The sequence below is a fragment of the Xyrauchen texanus genome, chromosome 29, assembly GCF_025860055.1.
Source record: "Xyrauchen texanus isolate HMW12.3.18 chromosome 29, RBS_HiC_50CHRs, whole genome shotgun sequence".
Taxonomy (NCBI): Eukaryota; Metazoa; Chordata; class Actinopteri; order Cypriniformes; family Catostomidae; genus Xyrauchen; species Xyrauchen texanus.
The window spans coordinates 34820082-34844772 of record NC_068304.1 but is presented as its reverse complement, the minus strand read 5'-3'; the positions used below and the strand labels follow the sequence as shown (position 1 = coordinate 34844772).

At 38.0% G+C, this 24691-nt stretch overlaps 2 protein-coding genes across 4 annotated transcripts in view; one reads left to right on the top strand and one right to left on the bottom strand.

Annotated features, from left to right (window-relative positions):
* Positions 1-2835, top strand: part of LOC127622800 (transcription initiation factor TFIID subunit 4-like) — a 105617-nt gene extending 102782 nt beyond the window's left edge. The window contains exon 15 of the mRNA XM_052096888.1: positions 588-2835. Within this exon, the coding sequence (XP_051952848.1) occupies positions 588-761 (174 nt within the window). The 3' untranslated portion in view covers positions 762-2835. The remainder of the gene's footprint in view (positions 1-587) is intronic.
* A 4058-nt stretch (positions 2836-6893) lies between these two features.
* LOC127622803 (BTB/POZ domain-containing protein kctd15-like) overlaps positions 6894-24691 on the bottom strand; it is a 34638-nt gene continuing 16840 nt past the window's right edge. For all 3 annotated transcript variants that reach the window (XM_052096894.1, XM_052096892.1, XM_052096893.1), the window contains exons 4-5: positions 23101-23406; positions 6894-11600 (exon numbers count right to left, since the gene is read on the bottom strand). In XM_052096894.1, coding sequence (XP_051952854.1) covers positions 11442-11600; positions 23101-23406 — 465 coding nt within the window. In that variant the 3' untranslated portion in view covers positions 6894-11441. The remainder of the gene's footprint in view (positions 11601-23100; positions 23407-24691) is intronic.

The window sequence follows — 24691 nt, the reverse complement described above, 5'->3', positions numbered from 1 at the left end:
CCAGAAAGGACAAAAATAAATAAACACCATAAAGTATCATAAAAGTAGCCCATATTACTCATGCACTATCTTCCATGTCTTCTGTAGCCATACAATGTCTTTTAAAAATAAAAATGAAAAATTCCCTTCACAATGCTCTCAAATGTAATGCACACTTCTGCATATTCAAACATGGCCTGACATATTTGGATTGCATCACTTTAATAGTGTCTTGTTGTTGTTGTTGTTTTGTCACGTATGAAATGTGACAACACAGTCTGTTGGAACAGCCCCTAAGTTTAACTTTGAAATTGCTGTGAACAACTGTAGGCCAGTGATTTTCTCATCTTTCACAATATTGTAATGTCTTAAATGATCTTTATTTCGGGGTATTTCTCATATTGATATGTGATTCATTGTAATTAACTTCACTTTTTAATTAACATATCATGTTAATTAATTCGATGTTTTTTTTTATCAATTGACCGCCTTAATTGTGACACATAGCGATTTCAAACTAATTAAAAACTGATATGATACAATGCTGAACTATTTAGTCTTATTTTAATGTGCCATTCACAGTAATGCTCTGTTTTGTTTTTCCTCAGGTGTTGGGGAGTTCGGCAGTCTCTCCATCTGGAACATCCACCCCTCCCAGCTCATCGCGGCAGTATTCCCGCCAGAGAATAACACGCATCAACCTCAGGGACTTCATCTTCTACATGGAGCAGGAGAGAGAGACCAGCCGATCTCTCTTACTGTACCGCGCTCTTCTCAAGTAGCTAACGCTAACCAAACTGTCAACACTAAACAGGAAACAGCAGCCAAACGAGCCGAGCAAACGACTTCCTCCTCAGCCCTGCGACGTGCCTTCAGCCTCATTATTCGTCTGTGTGTCTGTGACGTTTTGATGTCAGATAGTTACTTTTGGTAAAAAACGAAAAAAAAAGAAAGAAAAGAAACTAAGGTGTACTTCATGTTTCTTCTGTTTTTCCTCACCATTATTCATTGATTACATTAATTGTATTTATGATAGCTAATTTTAAAGATATGTCATCTCTGGCTTTGAGCCAAGGGACAGGTTTTGTTGGCGTACCTTTGTTTTTTGTGTGCGAATGTATCTCAGATCTATTTCTCATTTTTGGAGACGCTGTATATTTTACACAGAGCGCTTACATTGAACGATCTTTAGGACAAAACGGCTTGAAGTGAGCAATGTATTATTTTTATAATTGTTTTTAAAGGAAACGTTTACCCAAAAATTTGTATTATTTCATTTTCTCATTCCCATGTCGTTCCACACACCCACCTTTAACACCCAACCTTAACCTGTATGCTGTTGGGGGCCTTGAATAACATATTGTTGGAGTTGTTGCGTTGCGCAGACTGCGTAGTATGCATGTAGGGAGCGGCGGTACTGACTATACTATACTAAATGTGCGAACCAATGCCATTTTGGCATCAATAACATTTACACACCATTTTTGAATCCGAACGTGGATACAAAGATATCGTATGTCCTTAGAGGACTCGGTATTTAGCGCTCAAGTTGTTTATGTATTATTTAGAACTAATGTATGTACATTTTTCTGTCACAATTAACACATTTACCTATTTTCGTGTGAATGTTGAACACTGGTTGGAAATTAAATGTATGAAAAATCATCCTAGGCTTTGAAAAATCATGTGATTTATCTCAATTCAATATTTTAATCGCCTGATAGCACTAGTAAAAACAACAGCATACAGCGTTTCGAAGGACATGAGAGTGAGTAAATAATACAAGAATTTTATGTGAACGTTTCCTTTCAATAATAGTTGGTCTTTAAACTTTATGCAGAACACTTTTCCCAAATGTAATCATCAGTGTACAACCAATTCACAGTATTTAAAAAAACCCATACAAAATTGAATTTATTGACTTAAAAAAATTATTTAAGTACTTTTCAAAATCTTTATTAGCAAGACTTAAATGTAAATAGTTTTTTTTTTAAGAATTGTGTTTTTAACAGCATGTATCAATGATTTCCACAAGAAATTGAGTTTTAAGATCATGTCAATGAGGAATGAATTATTCCTTAAAACCTGAGACCATTTGAATATCACGATGCTTCAAACTTTGAATCGTGTTTTTGTGTACATTTAATACTGTATGCATCCATGCGAAGCACTCATCTTGTGTTTTCAAATAAAACAGGCCAGCATTAATCTAAGATAGAGCAATACGACACCCAAACACAATACATGCCACTTTCAGTTTGATGTTCCCGTGTCCGAACATTAACGACTAAATTAAATGCCATTCCAGATCAGGAAAATGTATTAAGGAAATGCATATGATAAATTGTGATTTCATGTTCACTTAAGGGATAATTCACCCAAAAATGAAAATTCTCTCATCATTTACTCACCCTCATGCCATCCCAGATGTGTATGACTTTATTTCATCTACTGAACACAAATGAAGATTTTTAAAAGAATATCTCAGCTCTGTAGGTCCTCACAATACAAGTGAATGGGTGCAAAATGTTGTGTGTTAAGATAGGTGTGGGTGAGAAACAGATCACTTTCACATTCTTGTGTTTTTGTTGATATACATTATTCATGAATATCACCCCCCTACTGGGCAGGGAGAAGAATTAAGCAAAAAAGGACTTAAATATCAATCTATTTCTTACCTCACCTATCATATCACTTCTGAAGATATTGATTAAAACACTGGAGGCATGTGAATTACTTATATGATGCCTTTATGTGTTTTTTGGAGCATCAACATTTTGGCACCCATTCACTTGCATTGTATGGACCTACAGAGCTGAAATATTCTTCTAAAAATCATAATTTGTGTTTTGCAGAATACATAAAGTCATACACATCTGGGATGGCATGAGGGTGAGTAAATGATGAGAGAATATTCATTTTTGGGTGAACTAAACCCAGTTGCTGGTTTTTTATTATTATTCTGTAATTTCTGTGCCACCGGTGTCAACAAATTGAATTGCTAAAATAATCACTATTTTCAAACAGATTTCTTGAACACTCCCACCACCTGCCATTGGTCAGATAGTCCCACTTTTTGTAGCAATCAGCTTGAATGAACCGCTTACTTATAGTAAGTTTGTATAGGAGAAAGTATTTTGACATTGAAAAAATCAATGTCAAAAATCTCTCATCATCTACTCACCCTCATGTCATCCCAGATGTGTATGACTTTCTTTCACAAACAAAGACTTTTAGAAGAATATCTCAGCTCTGTAAGTCCATACAATGCAAGTGAATGGTGGCCAGAAATTTGATGGTCCAAAAAGCACATAAAGGCAGTCGCATGGACTACTTTTATGTGCTTCTAAATTTTTGGCCTCCATTCACATGCATTTTATGGACCTACAGAAAGAGTCATCGTTTGTGAAAGTCTTAAACATGTGGAATGGCGTCAGGGTGAGTAAACAATGGGAGAATTTTTATTTTTGGGTGAACTATTCCTTTAACCTCATGTAGTTTTATCTTGTTAGATCAGTTACTTTGCATTGTAACACAGATACTTAAAGAAAATATTCAGATATTAATTTAGTCCTTCATTTGTACCTCATATTATTTATAAGCTCAGTTACTCCACTATGAAAAAGAACTCTAGTCCACTACGGACCAACCTATAAGCATTTCGTTTTTGCAAGGGTTTGCTCTACATGATGTCATGAGAGGTCGCATTCTGTATGACCTTTTTGCATTCTGACCTGATCACAGTCAGGATGTCAGATTTAAAAACAGATGCCCTCTTTACTATGCACCATGAATCCTGTTGATTTGCAGCTTGTGTGTTAATGTATAACACTATTTCAAGTAATGAACGCACATTGAAGTTTTTATTTTTTAGTATTATTAATGTCTGTTTACTTTTTATATCTGCATGTATCTTCATAGGAAACAGTGTTTCTGATGTCAAACCGTGAGTCTGTGTCCATAAAGTTCTCAAAGAGAAACCTTTTATTTGGTAGCTATTTATGTTTTATTGTTTCATTGTGTCCTCATTTCAGGCAATACACTTTATTCCCCACGTTCCATGGAACGCCACTCAAATTTGAAAGAAGCACAAACGTATTTGTCCGGTTGTTTCAGACAACTTTGTTATTCTTATCGTTTCTGTTTTCAGCAGGACGCTCTTTCTAGAACTTTCGCTTTGTAGCCAAAATATTATTAGGACTCTAAATCTCTTCAAATCGTATTACGTATGTGCACAGCTGGAATTTAATGTTTCAATCTATGGATAATTTGTATATATTGTTTACAGACCTTGTGTTTATTAATCTTATTTTTTGGTAAATTCTGTACATATCCTGAAACATTTCTGTTTGTGTGAACATACTTCTGTATTTGTATCTATTTTGTAAAGGAATAAATAAGCTGTTTACTAAACTTAAATACTTTGTTCACAAGTGTGCCATTCACCATTTTATTACTTTTAATTTGAATGTATTAATCTTGTTTTGTTGCATTTACACGGTTCATATATTTTCAAATAAGCCAGAAATAATATTGTGGTGTCCTCAATATAGTTTTCTCATTTCAGACCACATTATCAATTTTTTATTCCATTAGAGAGACTTTGAGGTTTGCTTTTCCGAGGAAGAAAGCAAACGAGTTCTTACGAGCCAAATTAGCCAGCAGTTAAATGTTGGATTGTGTTACAATAGATTGCCAAACGAAGCTCCCTCTACGTCTTCTACTAATGAAATAGCAGTGTTTTGAATATAGGAAAACATTTGAGCTGTTAGCTGACCATGTCATCACATTCACATTATTCAAGCTTTCTGCATGTTTTTGCAGTTAAACGTGTGATTAAAGAACTGTATATGTGACGGTAGCCATCTGGTATGCAATAGCTGTGTAGTCTGTAAACCTCACTCTCCCGGCCTTAAGCGACGCTCTAGCGACCAAGGCTATAGGCTATGGCTTTTCTAGCCTCCTTGCTACCGTGTCCGACTCCCATGCCGGGGATCACTGGTTTGAATTCCGCTTAGGGCAGGTCGAGTAGGACTGGTCCCTATTAAAATATCCATCTTAACCAGCATGCAGTTCCCATGCTGGTCTAAAATAGTTAATCCTGGTTGGTGCTGGTCTAGCTTGTGGACCAGCATAGCATACGTTTTACCAGCAAAACCCAGCTGGTGAAGTTGGCTGACCAGCATGTTCTTTTAGGTGATGCTGGTTAAGCTAATTAAAAAGCCTGGTAGGGTCACCAGCACACCAGCATGCCATGCCGGGGGACCAGCACACAAAACACAACTTATGCTGGTGACCAGCAATGCTGGATTTTTTTAGCAGGGGTGACATATATTGTCAGACATACAGACTTATATTTTACAGCAGTTTTATTGTTATAGGTAGGGTGAATTCGGTTGAATTGGGACACTTTTTGGGTCACCTGAATTTACCATATAGTTACTGATACAAAGAAATGAAGCTTATCATGCATGTAGCATGTGCTTTAGGCAGCAGGTATTGGTAGCCAAAGTCCCTTTAAAGCAAGTCAGTCCACTTTGCAGTCATCGTGGGAACACTCCCCGGCTGCTATTTTCAATATAAACAAGCAGCATAAAAGTAGAGCTACTAACTACTTGAATAGGGAAGACAGAAATCTCTAAAACATTTACATTTATTCATTTGTCAGACGCTTTTATCCAAAGCGACTTACACGGTTGGTCAAGATTATGATCAAAGAAGATATTTTCAATCAGCAGAAACATCTGTCAAGCTTCCAACTAGCTTAGATCACTTTAAAAACACTATGTTTCAGGCTGGTCCATCTGATGCGCATGCTCGTTCGTGAGTTGCTTGACAGAGAAAGTCTGTATCTGAAAGGTGATTGGCTCGTTTACCTGTAAGGCGGGACTTACTTTCCAAATCCGCCATATTGGGTGTTTTAATTTCCCCTATTTGTTTTAATACCCTACAAGTGCTCTGTCTCGGGCTAAATAGTCTCTGAGGTAGCTCAGTTTTGAAACTTTTTGTTCAACTTCATTAATTCAGGAGGTTTTTAACCTGTACAGACCTTAAAGGAATGTTCTGTGTTCAATACAATTTAAACTCATTTGACAGCATTTGTGGCATAATATTGATTACTACAAAATGTATTTAGACATGTCCCTCCTCTTTAAAAAAAAAAAAAATCGATGTTACATTGAGGCACTTACAATGGAAGTTAATGGTGACAATAAAAGTGAATGGGGCCAATATTTGGAGAGTTTAAACTGAAATGTGAAGCTTATAATTTTATAAAAGCACTTGCATTAATTCTTCTATTAAAAATTGTGTATTATTTGACCTGTAATATTATTTAAATTCAAATTTTTGCATTTGTTTTAGGGTGTTAAGTTTTGTAGACTAAATTGTCATGGTAACAAAGTTGTAAAATTGGATATTACTTTACACAGAAAGGGAAGTAAGTGAATTTTTTTCACACTAAAATAATTTTACATGCATATCCTTTGTCTTGTGGCTATCATTTTGAAACAGTTTGCAGATTGGCCACATTGACTTCCATTAGTGCCTCACTGTAACCAAGATTTTTGCTTTTTTTTTTTTTTAAAGAAAAGGATGGACGAGTCAAAATATTAATTTTTTGTGGAAATCAATATTATACCACAAATGTGGTTGATTGAGCTTAACTTGTATTGAACCCAGAATATTCCTTTAAAGTTAATAAATCAATTTTGAAAGATAGGCCATTAGAATGTGTTATATTGTCAATGAAAATCCTATATGCTTTATGTTACCAAGGGGAACCTGGTTGAAAACCCTGATGAAGTGTATCAGTAGCAATAAAGTGTATCAATAAATCATGTAAATATTTCATCAACAAGGTTGATATTTTAAATAACAAATCAGTGGATAAAGAGTGCAAACAACATTTCAGGTGAATAGTACGCCTTTTTATTATAGCAAATATGCAAGTAAATAAAAAAGAAGACACTGTAAATAAACACATGCCCTTTAATACCACAGTCTAATTATTAATACATTAAATAATGACAATTTTCATCTTGGTAGACATTTTGAATTTTTTCCCTTTTTTATGTGTATGTACATGTCATATTGCTTTGCTAATTTTAAATCCATCAGACTTGTATTAAAGCAGTGTCAACATCTCTTTCGGTTTTTCAGGGAACGTTTCAATATACAAATAACTGTACATAGTACCAGCGGTTAGGCCTGATGATGATGTTTAATGTGGGACGACAACATCGCCCCATCCGCAACATGTGAAATGCATTACAACAACGAGATCTCATGAAAAGTCATACATAATTTACGAGTTGTCTATTTTGTATGGTCTCGCACAATGTTGTTCGCATAAACACGTACAACTTCATCACGTGCAAATTCCCGGATGTCTAATACGGAAGCGCGAGTTCCATGCATGAGTCATTAAGGACATACTTATTAATATAATGCTTAACCCTAATCCCAATCTGTTGAGTGTGTAAACTTGATGGGAAGCTGTTGTAACTGTCACGTATTAGATGGAACCGATGTCCAGCGACATCATTGGCTGTAGTGAAAGCAGTTGATATCTCACGAATTAGCCAAATTTAGAAAGTCGCCCAAATCCTGACAATTTCACCGTGAGAGTGTTGAAGAAATCCAACGGAAAGACTGTTCTTGCCTCTTCTGCTACCAAGTGATGCGCTTGAGAATGTTCAAATGTGCTTCATCATTAAAAAAATTTTGCACGTCAGGTGATTTGTTCAATTGAGTGTCCATTTTCAGTGCTTTTATATGGTCGACATTAATGCACAAGCACACACGAGAAAGCTCTGATGGAGACTGACGAACCTGCCTGTGCAAAATTCTCATTGGTCAATGGATGTATTAAAAACAAGTTGCAATTTTCTCAATGTTTGGTCCCATGACAGAGTATCGAATTCACAAACCTTCATGTTTCATCTCTGCGCACCAGTGGAATCAATAGATTTGTAACGTAAACTCTAACGTGTAAGCAGCCTTAGTTTGATCTTACATCAGGCACGGTCATGATGCAAGAGCACAAGTCACACAATGTTAGCAAAACTCCCAAACTTTGTCAAAAGAGAGTAAATCTCAACAATAAAGTCCACTGATGTTCTGAGCAGTTCAATGGTTTGCGGTCTGTATGTGTGTTTGGGTTTTTAAATGTGGGGCTTTGGGAGTGTGTTTGAGGATTCTGTTGAAGGCATGTTGGGATATCGCACTCACCCTTTGGCACATGAAAGGAGTGGTTGGCCATTCCCTTTGTGGTGGCTGGATGACAGAACTGGGCCGCTGTGGGTCAGAACAAAGCCGAGCTCGAATGGGCTTCCCTATGGGGGGTCTGGTTGTGCCTGAAAGCACGCTGGATAGGGTGAGATGCCTCAACGGTGGACATTTAATCAGATGCCAAAGAATAAACACAATATTCAGTCCATGCAAACGACATTATGTTTACGAAGTGTTCAGAGCTCTAATGCTAGTCAATACTGCATCGTTTTCTAATAATCTTGAGTTTAAATAAGACTTTGGACAGATGGATCAGAATGAGGTCATATCTTTTTGATCAACATATTTGGGCGACAAGAAACAGCATCATTGAGTTACACAAACACAAAGAACGGAGGAGTTTGTTCTTTCTTCTGTAGATCTTTGATCTGGAGATGTTAATAAGTCATGAAATTTGGACATCCTCTAACTGAAGGCAACCGATGTTGTAACGCATTGCCGTCTACACTGGAAGCAACCAATGTTGTAGTGCAACAAGTTAAATTAATTGCAATCAATTGATATTTGTAAATAAAACTTAAAATAATAAAGTAGATGTACACCACATTGTAAAATAGACACATAGCTTTCATAAACTAAGGGCGCGTTATGTCGAGTGTATGATTTGTATGAGATGGCAAATTCGTACGATATCGTACAACTGCCATATTGCCATAGAATTTGAGCTAGCCTCATATTCAACATTTTATTTTCAGAAAGGAAATGTCTGTGAACAAATTTGGTTACTCTTTCATATTTATTTATGCAATACAAATGACTGATGTATGTCAATAACCTGTAATACACTTCCTTCGTCTCGTTCCAAACCATAACGTTTTCTGATTAAATTCATGGTTAGGATTAGGGTTTGGGTAAGAGGTTAGACTTAATAGTTTGGTTTAGGGGTTAGGGTTCAGTGTTACATTTTGGGAAATTAAACCCTTTTTCAAAACCCCCATTTTTCTCTTTCTTCCATGGCACACAACAGTAATGTTCCATTAAAATGATGGTTAGGTTTAGTTTTGGGTTGGGGTTAAACTTCGTAAAAATCTTAATAACATTGTTAGTTGGTTTAATTCTTTTTCTCTATGGGAGTAAAATTGTACGTTTTTGTACGAGCCAACCTGTACAACTAATGATTTTGCCATCTTGTACTATTATTACTGCTTGTCCAGAAACCAGGTTTGTAAGAACTTTGGGAGCTGTAATTCATTTTCACTTCAAAGACAAGTGCACAATATTCCCACCCACTGTAACCGTTTCGTGAAATCAGACAGCCCCCCCTTTACGATGTATCCGTCATTTAATCGCACAATTAAGCATCCAAGACGTCAACCTCAAAGAATTGAAAAAATTAACTATTCTGATAAATTGGGCTAATGAATAATGATTATTCATTTATAAAGATCATTTAAAAAATTAATGCATCATAGTTAGTAGGCCTACCCTCATTCTGTCATTGAGCACAGACTTGAGTCTATTTCCAATAAATGTTTAAACACTGGCTGCTTATTTTCATACTAGCTTGGCGTCAGAGCGGTATTTAAGTGCAAACATACTCTATTAATCATATGTATTTTATCTAGACACAATCATATACCTTCATCTTTCAATATTTTGCCTCAAGTTACGCAAATGGACTTGAATTTCATTCTTTTCATGTTCTTTGCACACACAACTCTTTTGTGTAGGTACCATTTAGCTCAAAACTTGTTTGATCCAACAAGGTTCTTCACTGAGCAACATTACAGAGCTTATAACATTTCAAATGTGTAATGATACGCATAAGTGTGGCAAAGTTTTCGCTTGGTCTCTCTCAGTGTCACCTATTTTTGAACGCAGGGTTTAGAAATACACATGTTTGCTTGTAGCTCCTTTAAACAAAGAAGATTTCTGTAGCGGCGAATGCATTAAAGCCCAGTCTGCTTTCGCCATGCTGCCCGAGGGCATAATAGTGTTTCTGCAAACCCTGCCAGGAAGTCTCTCTCTGAAGCTCTTAAATGTAATGCCTTCACGCCACTCCCAACATCCTTCATATAACACAAGAAACATACACAAAAAGAGACAAAATCTGAATCGTAGTACTGATGACTGCAAAAAGAAAACTATTTTCTTAATTGCTATTTTTGTCTTGTTTTCCAGTAATTATATCTAAACATCTTAAGTTAAAATACTTAATACCAGCTTAATATTCAGAATCAGCAATAAGTTAGCCATTTGTAGGTTGATTTCACCAAAACATGACTCTATCTAAACATTCCTGTTTGTTTGAGTGGCCCGCCCAGATCAACAACACTGGCTTTTTTTTGCCTGACCAATGGAAGATAGGAGGAGTGTTTGGGAAACAGATTATTTTTGCGATTCTGTTTGGTGGCGCTAGTGGTGCAGAAATGACACACTTCAGCTACTATTTCAGTTAACATTTTGATACCAAAATCAGAAATTAAGGGGTGTTCAGGGCTCCAGATATTTAAAATGTGGGGGCAAAACAATTTAAAATAAACAAAAATGCCCTTGTAATGATTTTTTTTTACGTTTATATATAGCTTCTGACACTGTTACTTTAAGTAAATGTATCTTATTATATCTTTAGATATTTTTTACTGGAAAACATGACAAAATTACTGATTAAGAAAATTATTTCTCACAGTATGGTATCTGCATACAACATGGTGCTATAAAAGAATGAAAAAGTACTTTATAAACAATGACGAAATAAAAAACAATCCATGTGGTGTGAAAAGTTGACCCCCGTGCCCCTAATATTGAGAGAAATGTAAGCCTCGGTGACTTTGTTGTAATTCGAGAGATTGATTTTGTCCATTCCGTGAATATGAAGAGAAACTGGCCGTCCATAAACGTGACCCGATGAAACGGTGCTCACAGCACAAATTCGTCTCAAGACAATAACACATACTAATACACACTGCACTGAGAAAGAGGCGTGGTTTGTGTCCCAACTGAACAGAAGGAGTCCTCTCATGAGTGAGTTGGGTTAAAGAGGGAAGTTGGAAAGCTGAGCTGCTCCGGTTTGGTTTCTGTTGAAGTTCTTTTGGTTTGTAACTGCTGTGGTTTGTGTGTGATAAATTACATTCCCCTTATAAACGCTGAGCTCTGTAGAGCTGCGAGTCTGTGGCCATCTGTGTGTATAGTGTAGTTCGGTCAGGGGCCGAGGACCTCGATGTGTGTCTTTAGTCCAGTGGCTCCGGTTTTATCCTAATGGGCGTGTTCATGGACTGACTCCGCCTATCCTCGCGACACAGCACGTATTCACTAAACTGGGAGGAGTCAACTCCGCCACCGCAGGACGCTGCCATGCTGAAACCTTTCTGGAAGAGACGCTCCAGCACCTGTGAGGACAGAGAGCACAGAGGGTCAAAAATAAAATTACACGGAAGAGATCCAATGCATTTTCTTCATGCATTTGTCAGAATTGCTGTTTAGTTTTTTCCTCCTTCAATTCCACAGAGCATCGTTTTAGTTTTGGATGCTATCAGTGTTTTATGCTTTTAGATTTCTGTTTTGTGTTCAAAATGTTCTTTTCCTGTTTTAAAATGAGCAGAAGCCCTGGATATAAAGAGCTATTTAGAGATAACACAACTAAACACACAAACAGGCTTCCGTCTTAAGATTAACAACAGACTTTGTCAGCAAGAATACACATTTTACAACACTCTTCAACAGACAAAACAAGGGTTCATTCTTTGAACATTCTTTTGTTTGGCCAAAAAAATAAACAATACACCACTTTCCATCAACCAAAACACAAACATCACAACACCCTTTCAGATAAAACATTTACACCACCTTCCAATAAGCAAAAACACAAATGTTTTAATGCTCTCTCTTCAGTCAAACATAAACATTACACTGCCTTCCATCAACCAAAACACAAACAAATACAAAAACAAATTCCAACAGACAAAAAAATAATTTACAACAAATTCCACAGGCAATTTGTGGAGTGGTGGTGGCGTAGTGGGCTAAACCACATAACTGGTAATCAGAAGGTCACTGGTTTGAACCCCACAGCCACCACCATTGTGTCCTTGAGCAAGGCACTTAACTCCAGGTTGCTCCGGGGGGATTGTCCCTGAAATAAATGCACTGTAATTCGCGTTGGATAAAAGCGTCTGCCAAATGCATAAATGTAAATGTAAAACAAGTGATTCAACACTGTTTGGCCAAAATATACTGTAAAAACCTTTAACCAAAACAAAACCTTTACATTACACCACCTTCACAATACTTTCAACCAAGCAAAACACCTTCCATCAACCAAACTTCTTTCATTTAGCCAAACACAGCTTTGGCAGCATCGTCTATGTCACACATATTAGAAGTGTGTGTCTGGTTATGTCTGTAATTGCCCAAGCAGGGGTGTATATTAAGAGGGCTATTAATCATTAGGCACAACCCCAACGTCTTCCTCTGCCTGGTATTCCTGCTGTTTAAAAAATCACATTCAAGACATCATTAATTATGTGTGAGTGGCCGAGAGATTATTAATGTGAGTTTTGATTCCATCATACAGTAAGTGGATCCAACCTCATTTACTGTAGGACTGACTATCTCACCGAAGTGTCACACATGCAGCGGGGGAAGTGTATCTGTCTCCTGGCAAAGACGATCACAGAACAGACATTTGTCTTCTTGAGTGAGTTTGACATGATCAGAACAGGTTACAGACAAAGACACACAGACCTCAGAGATGCCTCAAACACTTAAGTTTACACTCTCGACTTCACACACAGACATTTACCTTATTTTTTCATATTACCTTACTAAAAATGAGAGATGGAGTGTGTGTGTTTGTGTGTTTGTGTGTGTGTGTGTGTGTGTGTGTATGACAGACATAGACTGTATACAGAGCATTATAATGTTTTAATGCTGCCTTCATGTGCTGTCGGAATTATCTTACTTCCCACTTCTGAAGTGGTTAATACGAGTATGTTACATTCAAGTGCTTTGTTATTGGAAAGAACAGGAAACATGGATGGTGGCAAGTTCGCACATGCATATTTCCTGCAGAACTTTTATTTTGATGCCATAATACATCATTCGGTTAGCTTGCTAACAATAACGGAAATTGTCAAATACAAGCTATTTTCATGGTGTATAAATGAACATCAAATGGTTGCTGATATACATAAATGATATGTGATAAAACGGCAAGTGCTAACAATTAGCTGCATTTAGATAAATGAATAAAACCTCTCATTCCCAACAGAAAACATCCTATCCTCCGCCATGTTGAAAGTTTACGTCTCCTCCCAACTCAGAAACTTGGATATCAAAACGATTGGTGAGCTCAAGTCTTCTTGAGAAATTCCTACTTACGAGGTCAGAAATCTTAAATATGATCTGATGTGCATTCAAGTGATTTTAGTCTGAAAGAATGGACCCATTTTCTTCTCTCTTTTTCACTTACTAGCAAAGGCAGGAAACTTTTTAGCACCAATGCAACAAAATGAAGAGTAAATCTATGCATTAGGTGTGTAATTAATGCTTTATCTATCTATTTTATCAAACAAATGCGGCCACATATATTGATGAGATATTTAGTTTTGTTGCAAATGCTTGTCGCTGCAAAAACCACATAAATAAATCTTATTTTCATAGTTATTTTCAAGTTTTATTGTTATACTTCAGTGCAAAAAAATGCATACAAACTAAATGGAACAGACAAAATCCTCAAGTTAAACTAAATTATTACCTATTCAAATGTAAAAATCGGGGCTCAAAGAAAATCCAGAGTTTCCCATTCATAATTACAACTTTGTGGTGGCGTTCATGTACGCTTAACTTGTAAATACGATCGTGACTTGACTGCGCCAGATCTCAGAGTTTTCCAGTTGTAATTACTACTTGAGGGGTCGTTCATGTGCAACTTCAGAGTGGGAAACTCGTCTTTACACAAATTTCGATAAAGGCAGCATGATAACAGTAGTAATTTTGGGGAATACATTTCACACACACTTTGTGGAGCATTTTTGGTCAAAACGCAGCAACAACACCTCCAATGGCTTCAAAAGTGTTTTTGATTATGCAGTCCAATGTGGATATAAAATAGTCTCAATCTGAATTTGAGCATTTCAATTTGAGGACACAGTTTTGTCCCCAAAGTATAGCCAAGTAAACACACTCATGTTTGTTTTCTATCAAGGATGGGGACTCTACATGAAATTCTATTGTTTTAGACTGAGCTCTACTAACCTATACATTTTTACATTTCATTTTCATTAAGACACTATTTTACATGTGGAAACTGTTGGCCTCTCCCCACAATGTGGGCAGTGGTGGCTCAGTGGTTGAGGCTCAGGGTTACTGACCAGAAGGTCGGGGGTTCAAGCCCCAGCACCACCGAGATGCCACTGTTGGGCCTTTGAGCAAGGCACTTAACTCCAGGTTTCTCCGGGGGGATTGTCCCCGTAAGTCGCTTTGGATAAAAGCGTCTGCCAAATGCATAAATGTATGTAAATGTACAATGTAGCCTTGTGAACACACATAAACGGTGCACAGCAACTTGTTTTCATCCAAACCCCAATTCTACATTCATGACACAGTCAGTGTTCAACTTGATTCACTGAAAAATGAATTCTGATTGCGTTAATTCGCTGTACTGTGTTGACCATCCTGGCCCATTCCTAGCTAAATCTCATATTGGGGTGCAAAAGGCATGCAGAGTGAACTAAGACAGGGTAAAATACAGTATGTACATGTAAAATATGGAACAGGATTCAGTTAACCCAGGGTTAGAAATGACCCCAGGTTAACAATGTCATATGTGAAAAGCCCATTAGTCTATTAGGACTCCTGATCCGTACAGAGTTTGTGTGTGTGAGTTGTATCTGTCAGTTGAGTTGGTCTCTCTCTCTGCAGTAGTGTGTCTGTCATTTTGATGGAAGTTCAACTATGTCTGAGTTGATCCAGATACTCAATCACTGTGAGAAATGAACAGAGGTGGACAGACTCAGCTTTGGGACACTACGTGTGTGTGTGTGTGTGTGTGTGTGTGTGTGTGAGAGAGAGGCGTTGTCTAAATGTTTTTCCTTCTTGAATTTGTTCGTATTATTGTCGTACCGTCAGCTCACTGTCACTTACTCACTGCCTCAAATCGTCTCACTGTAGACTCAATCTCATGCCGTCTCTGTGCAAGTGGTTTGAATAATGCTTTTCACATTTCTAGTTTGAAATGTGGAAGTAAACTATAGCGGGGTAAACTTCTACAGCTATGTTGGTGAATGGTAGACCAGAGCAAAAATACTGTTTAGGACTGCTGATTTAACACGTTAATTTAATGTGATTAATTATACAAAAAATATTGTGTTCAAATGTACACTATTAAATCACTTCCTTAGAAAGCCCTTAAAATAAATGTATCTCGGGCAGGTTGACAATCTCAATTATAAAATGGATTGCAGTGGACTGTAGCCAATGACTGATATTTAATCATATGGAAATAAACAATATATTGCCTTCTAAAGCCACATTTTTATTGTCTTATCAGTGCTTTACTCGTCTGACACAATAATGTTATGCATTTTAATTATCTGAATTATTCGATTTATAATATACACTCACCTAAAGGATTATTACTAACACCATATTAATACTGTGTTTGACCCCCTTTCGCCTTCAGAACTGCCTTAATTCTACGTGGCATTGATTCAACAAGGTGCTAAAAGCATTCTTTAGAAATGTTGGCCCATATTGATAGGATAGCATCTTGCAGTTGATGGAGATTTGTGGGATGTACATCCAGGGCACGAAGCTCCCGTTCCACCACATCCCAAAGATGCTCTATTGGGTTGAGATCTGGTGACTGTGGGGGCCATTTTAGTACAGTGAACTCATTGTCATGTTCAAGAAACCAATTTGAAATGATTCGAGCTTTGTGATATGGTGCATTATCCTGCTGGAAGTAGCCATCAGAGGATGGGTACATGGTGGCCATAAAGGGATGGACATGGTCAGAAACAATGCTCAGGTAGGCCGTGGCATTTAAACGATGCCCAATTGGCACTAAGGGGCCTAAAGTGTGCCAAGAAAACATCCCCACACCATTACACCACCACCACCACCAGCCTGCACAGTGGTAACAAGGCATGATGGATCCATGTTCTCATTCTGTTTACGTCAAATTCTGACTCTACCATCTGAATGTCTCAACAGAAATTGAGACTCATCAGACCAGGCAACATTTTTCCAGTCTTCAACTGTCCAATTTTGGTGAGCTCTTGCAAATTGTAGCCTCTTTTTCCTATTTGTAGTGGAGATGAGTGGTACCCGGTGGGGTCTTCTGCTGTTGTAGCCCATCCGCCTCAAGGTTGTGCGTGTTGTGGCTTCACAAATGCTTTGCTGCATACCTCGGTTGTAGCAGTGGTTATTTCAGGCAAAGTTGCTCTTCTATCAGCTTGAATCAGTCGGCCCATTCTCCTCTGACCTCTAGCATCAACAAGGCATTTTCAGCCCACAGGACTGCCGCATACTGGATGTTTTTCTCTTTTCACACCATTCTTTGTAAACCCTAGAAATGGTTGTGCATGAAAATCCCAGTAACTGAGCAGATTGTGAAATACTCAGACCGGCCCGTCTGGCACCAACAACCATGCCACGCTCAAAATTGCTTAAATCACCTTTCTTTCCCATTCTGACATTCAGTTTGGAGTTCAGGAGATTGTCTTGACCAGGACCACACCCCTAAATGCATTGAAGCAACTGCCATGTGATTGGTTGATTAGATAATTGCATTAATGAGAAATTGAACAGGTGTTCCTAATAATCCTTTAGGTGAGTGTATATTCTATTATTATTGAATTATGAATATAATTATTAAATCAATACATACTGAATTATTGTTGTTTGAGGGCCTTTCTCAGCAAATATTCAGTAAATGTGATTAATCGAGATTTCAAATGTTTTTTTTTTCTTTTTTCTCGATTGACATCGCTTTTATTTTTGCAATCACATTTGCTCTAACAGCAAAAGGAAAAGTTTTAATTTCCATGACTTTCCATAAAAATAAAATAAGAGCAGTGGATTTCAGCAGTCTGAAAAAAGATGCTCAGCAGCTGTATTTGAAACCGCATTGCAGCAATGGTGACTACTTAAAAATAATAATAATAATAAAATAAATATAAATTATATATTTATATAAACTCAGCAAAAAAAGGAATGTCCCTTTTTCAGGACACAGTATTTCAAAGATAATTTTGAAAAATCCTAATAATGTTACAGATCTTTATTTTCCATGCTTGTTCAATGAAACAAACAGTTAATGAACATGCACCTGTGGAACGGTCGTTAAGACACTAACAGCTTACAGATGGTGGGCAATTAAGGTCACAGTTATAAAAACTTAGGACACTAAAGAGACCTCTCTATTGAATCTGAAACACCAAAAGAAAGCTGCTCAGGGTCCCTGCTCATCTGCATGAACGTGCCTTAGGCATGCTGCATGGAGGCATGAGGACTGCAGATGTGGCCAGGGCAATAAATTGCAATGTCCATAATGTGAGATGTCTGAGGCTGCACTACAAAAGAGAGGACGAGACAGCTGATCGTCCTCACAGTGGCAGACCACGTGTAACAACACCTGCACAGGATCGGTACATCTGAATATCACACCTGCGGGACAGGTACAGGATGGCAACTGAACTGCCTGAGTTACACCAGGAACGCACAATCCCTTCAGCAGTGCTCAGACTGTCTGCAATAGGCTGAGAGAGGCTGGACTGAGGGCTTGTAGGCCTGTTTTAAGGCAGGTCCTTACCAGACATCACCGGCAACAACGTCGCATATGGAAACAAACCCACCTTCACTGGACCAGACAGGACTGGCAAAATGTGCTCTTCACTGACAAGTCAAGGTTTTGTCTCACCAGGAGTGATGGTCTGACTCACTTTTATCGTTGAAGGAATGAGTGTTACATCGAGGCCTGTACTCTGGATCGGGATTGATTTGGAGGTGGAGGGTCCATCGTGGTCTGGGGCGGTGTTCCACAGCATCATCGGACTGAGCTTGTTATCACTGCAGGCAATCACAACGCTATGCATTACAGAGAAGACATCCTCCTCCCTCATGTGGTACCCTTCCTGCAGGCTCATCCTGACATGACCCTCCAGCATGACAATGCCACCAGCCATACTGCTCATTCTGTGCATGATTTCCAGTAAGACAGGAATGTCAGGTGTTCCTTCATGGCCAGCGAAGAGCCCAGATCTCAATCCCACTGAGCATGTGTGGGACCTGTTGGATCTGAGGATGAGGGCTAGGACTATTCTCCCCAGAAATGTCCAGGAACTTGCAAGTGCCTTGGTGGAAGAGTGGGGTAACATCTCACAGCAAGAACTGGCAAATCTGATGCAGTGCACAAGGAGGAGATGCACTGAATGTGTTCAGGGACACATTATTCAATTTCTGTTAGTCACACGTCTGAGAAACTTGTTCAGTTTATATCTTAGTTGTTGAATATTTTTATGTTTATACAAATTGTTAAGTTTGCTGAAAATAAAAGCAGTTGAAAGTGAGAGGATGTTTCTTTTTTTGCTAATATTAGCACCTTTGGTAAATATGAGCAAAGAAGGCTGTGAAAACAAATCTGCATTGCTTATCCTTTTGCTCTTCATTTAAAAACAAATCACAAAAATCTAACCTTTAATTGAAATAAAACAATTGAAACGGGGGAAATAACTCATTATTGAATAAATATTTTTCTCCAAAGCGAATTGGTTATAATTATTGGCCTTTTTTTTTCAATACTTTTGCCAACCTCCCTTTGCCAAGATAACAGCTCTAAGCCTTCTCTTAAAAGTCCTAATGAGGTTGGAGAACACCTGCCAAGGGATCTGAGACCATTCCTCCATACATATTCTCTACAGATCCTTCAAATTTAGTGGTCCATGTTGGTGGACTCTCCTCTTCAGTTCACCCCACAATTTTCTATGGGGTTCAGGTCAGGGGACTGGGATGGCCTTGATTTTGTGGTCAGTGAACCATTTATGTGTTGATTTTGATGTTTGTTTTGGATCATTGCCCTGCTGGAATATCCAACCAGGGTTTGGATATATTTATCTGTTGGTATTTGATAGAGTCCATGATGCCATATATCTGAACAAGATGTCCAGGAACTCAGAAACACAGCCCCACAACATTAAAACTTCAGCACCACATTTAACCGTGGGTATTGGCTACTTCTTTATCTCTGTGTGCGCTAAACCCATCTCCGGTGTTTGCTGCCAATAAGCTCCTTTTTTGTTTTGTTTCATTGGACCATAGAACCCAGTCGCATTTGAAGTTCCAGTAGTGTCGGGCAAACTGACGATGCTTGAGTTTGTTGTTGGATGAGACCCTCCCAAACAACCAAGACCCAACTAATTTCTGCAATTCTCAAGCTGTGATCCTTGGAGATTCTTTGGCCACTTATACCATCCTTGTCACTGTGCATGGAGACAATATAGACACATGTCCTTTTCCAGCCAGATTCTTAAGATCTCCAGTTAACTAGAACTTGTTAATTATTGCCCTGTGTCACATGTGCAGATTAGGGCTACATTCAGCTGTTGTGTTTAAAACCTTTTCAAAAAGAAACACACCCTCTATTCCTTGTGCCCGCCCAACCAGGCTATCCATGCAGTGCCTGTCCAAAAAACCTCCTGTCAGGCAGATGTCAGGTGGTTAGAATGGGCACTGACCCTCAACACTGGAGTCCTGCAGGGCTGTGTTCTCAGCCCACTCCTGTATTCCCTGTACACACATGACTGTGTGACAACACATAGCTCCAATGCCATCATTACATTTGTTGACGATACGACGGTGGTGGGTCACATGGTCCGTCCACACTGAGGCTGTTGTGAAGAAGGCTCACCAGCACCTCTTCTTCCTGAGACGGCTGAGGAAGTTTGGAATGAACCACCACATTCTCACACGGTTCTACACCAGCACTGTTGAGAGCAGCCAATCAGCATCCTGATTGGCTGCATCACCGCCTGGAACGGCAATAGCACCGCCCATAACCGCAAAGCCATGCAAAGGGTGGTGCGAACTGCCAGACACATCATCTGAGTTGAGCTTCCCTCCCTCCAGCTAAACCCGGCGGTGTGTGAAAAAAGCTTGGAGGATCATCAGAGACTCCAGCCACCCGAGCCATGGACTGCTCTCACTGCTACCATCAGGCAGGCGGTATCGCAGCATCGAGACCCGCACCAGCCAACTACATGACAGCTTCTTCCCCCAAGCAATCAGACTTTTGAACACTTGATCTCTCACGATCAATATCAGCACTGCACTTTATTAATCTCACACTGGACTGTCATAAATTATATAAATTATATTCTCTTGCAATAAAACCTACTGTATATTTTTTTATACACTTTATCCACGTGTATTCCATATTGTGTGTATTGTTTACTGTACATTGTATACTATTATTGTGTTGTGTAATTATGTGTACATTAGATATGTAAATCTGTTGTTTATTGTAAATTGGTATATGTCTCGTCACTGTCATGACTGCTATGTTGCTTGGAACTGCACACAAAACTTTCACCTACTGTTAAACTTGTGCATATGGTCGTGTGACAATAAAGTGATTTGATTTGATTTGAAAAAGACAGCCTGTTCAATCAGAAAATCTCTCTCAAAGAGTCTTTAAACATCCAAAATTCAAAAATCATACATCAGCAAATGCTTAGCAGAACTTTGTTCTTGGGGTCAAGAGGTCATAGACATACTAATGATGATGAGGTTTAACTTGGTTAATTATTTTTGACTTTTGACTGGAAAACAAAAAGTACTGTGTGGGAGAGGACACTTGAGCTCTGTTCCAAAACCTAGTGAGCAGCCTACTTAAACAGCATTTAAAGCATCATACTGTACACTTTACTCCAGCAAAATTATGAAGGCTTCTAAGAGCTCTCGTATTGGCCAAAAATGTACAATAAAGCAATTCCAGATTGCATTCCAGAATGGATTGGTGATTGAATTAAGATAAAAATATTAATTATAACATGCATTTAATTTTTATTTATTCTGCATTCAATACTGAAAAGTATTGCTGAATTGTAGTTTAATTAATAAAAAATGGATCCTTTCACAAGCATAGAAATGGACAGCATACACAAATATTTGTTAGAGTATTGCGTTGTTAGCTTAGCAACATGCTAATGTCAAATTCAATTGGGAGACATGTCTCCCATGCGCTACACATGATAAGTGCTATTTGAGTTGATACTTACAAGGTTCCATTTCAGTTAGAACGCTCACTTAAAAGGGAGCTGCCAATGAAGACAGTACCCAGAAAAAAAGAAAAACGAAAAAAGGGATCTGTATCTCAGAATTAAAATAAAGCAAGACCCTAAATCAGAATTCTCAAGTCAATCTCACTCCTGTCTTGGAGAAACAAATTAAATAGTGGAGTGATGTAATTTTTGACTTTTCTTTCCTCTCAGTAGATGACAAAGCAGCTCCCTAGGTTTTGAAATAAAGCTATGAGCTTTCTTTGATTGATTTAAAAGAGATGTATTTATTACTGAATTATTTATTTATTTTTTGAGAAATTTGCTTCTGTTGGACAAAAAGCAAGCATTGACAATTAACACAAAGCAACTAATTGTAGAAGGAAATGTGCAAATGAGCTTTACTGTAGCATGCAAACAAAGTTAGGCCATTTTCAGCGGAAACAGAGAGGGACACACTTTTACAGAAATCGCAGAGAGAAAATGTTGTGTTAGTTGATGCAGCCAATTAATTATATTGCAAGCCATTTAGAAATCTATAAAAGAAGCATAAAGGGGTTGAGGCTGTTTGAGAAAGTGTAAGTATGGTATTAAAAAATGCAATACGTGTATTTCAACTGCTCTGGGCACTGTTACACTGGAGTCTTTTATAAAAGGGAAGAGCTGTGTCTTAAAAAGAAGAAACGTGTAAATTATGCATATCATTTTCAAGCCATTCTTTTCTTCTCACTCCCTTTCTTTTTGTTTTTGATAGAGTCAAAAATATGGCTGCACATGAAAAGGCTCTCTTTTCCTTGTGTGCCCAGGTGTACTGTGTGTGTGATGTCTCTATTGTGTGTGTTTGGGATTGTTTCTATTGCTTGTATTCCCAGGTACTATAATCATGTGCTTGATGGACATTTTTGACTGTTGCGCCACGTCTCACTGTTTTGTTGGTGCCTCGTGCAGGAGCACTACTTTTTTTAGACACTGTATCAAGTTAAAAAGACATTTAACTGTTTAAAATGCATGTCAAGACACCTGCATTCTGCTGTATTCATAGCGCTGCATCTAGTTTTTGTGTGTGTGCAATAACACGTTCGGTGTGAACAGCCCCTTAGAATGTAATTTCAGTCAAGGATTGGTGCAAAACTGCATATCAAATTTCCTTTAGATAAGTTACAGGTGCATAGTGTTGTTCCACAGACATCTACTTTCCAGAAGCTTGCTGCCTCTGCATTATTGCATTAAAAACAGCTAGACAGAGTGAAATAGAATTGAACAGAAGGCGCATTTACTTCCATATACCACTGCAAATGTGCAATGTAGGCAGCTACTTTAGCATTGTTAAATGTGGAAACATTAGTCAGGAATAGCATTATACTACAAACATGTACCCTGTACACTAATTAAACCTTTAAAGTTCAACCATTATTATGGACAGAATGAGTTTCCTGAAGGATTGAGGAAACTCCACTGATCCTCCACTGACACCTCCACTGATTAGATGTCTAAACATGTTAAACATGCTGGAACGTTATTATGCGATCTGAATGAAATTATCCACATGATGTCTGTTCCAGATAAACAAGTGCAGTCTTTAGTGACTGTAAAACAGTAACATTGCATTTACCTGCACAGAGTTCAGTCTGCAGTAGCCATTCAGGGGAAAGCGGATAACATGGGTTGGATCTTGGTTCCAGCCGGCGTTGACAGAATTACACATGACATCGCCGGTTTCTGGGAAGATCTCCTCGATGAGAACTTTCTCCCCGCTGAGCGCGATTCTTTCACCTAAGTCAGGGGTCACGCGCACCACCAGGCAGTCACAGGGCTGTGCCAGACGTCGCTGCTCTCTCTCCTGTTTCCACCGCTCAAGTTCCTTTATCATGGGTGACAGCTGGTAATAACGTGCTTCTTCATACAGGAGGTGGAATTCCTATAACAGAGGGAAATATCAGGGACAAATTTAGGAATACAGTATGTGTCTAATTCCTGCTGTACTCTGCTATAGGAAACAATCAATTAACCGAGTAACCTTTTTGCACCTGCTAGTCGACTATAAAAACACTACCCGAATATCACAAATTAATTTTCCTTTGTGCATTTGCCTGCCGTGAGCAATGCTGAATTATACTTTCCTATGAATCTCTCACCACTGGAGGGTGCTATAGATGTGTGTCGTCAAGGTGTTTTATTAAAGAATGAATTATGATGGCGTCTTTGGCCAAGTGTGAAATCAAGTGTGGCAATACATGCAATTTTTTGATTCTAATTGAATTATACTGTATTGGTATTTGGTTCTTGTTGAAGTCATGCAATCTGCAGACTTCAACAAGAATCACAAAGAAAATGTGAAGTGGTACAAGAAACTTGGAAGCTTATCAGACCAGTATGTGTGTGTATGTGCGTTAAATCTCTGGGCAGAGCGCATTATATGAAAAGCCAACTTATTTTTCTGAAAAATAACATGTTAATTGATACAAAGGTGAAAGACGTTATGCAGACTCAAGAGTTTATTTATGTGCATTACCGTAATGCCATCAGTATCAGGTTTTATGTAAGCTCTGGGTTGTGTTATGTAAGCCAACTGCTGTTGCAGTTATTGAAAATTAGTTTTTTAGCATTTAAAAATAAAATAAAACATAATTAGTTGAAATTAGCTTATTTTGAAACCATTCTTGGTAATGTTGGTTAATTTAAATAAATAAAAATAAAAATGTAAATTTCATTTTAATTTACGAGTAATCAATTTACTCGATTTTTGAAGGTTAGATTACTCAACTACAAAATTACTCAAATGCCCATCCCTAAATTTGTCTAGGCAAATTATCTGAGCTATGCTATCAGCATTATTTTATAGCTCTATACTCATAATGCACATCAATAATTTGTATTCACTATAAGCAATTTTAAGAAAAGCTTGAAATCAGACATAACTGGGAAATCCATTAAGTGTCCTGAGCTATAAAGAGCAAAATCTGAGCAATAAAATTATACTCTGGAAATGCTGTTTGACTGTAATATGAAAAGCATCAGCATAACAGGAATGAAAAGTTATGAAACTGTTCCTAATGGAGATTCTGACAAACGCTTTTTTCCATTTAAAATGTGTCTTCACGTCCTATCTAACACCACAACGACAATTACATTTGTCATATTTCTTTTTGCACATATTTTGCACAGATAATTTTTTGAATATGCCAGGGATACATTCAATAACA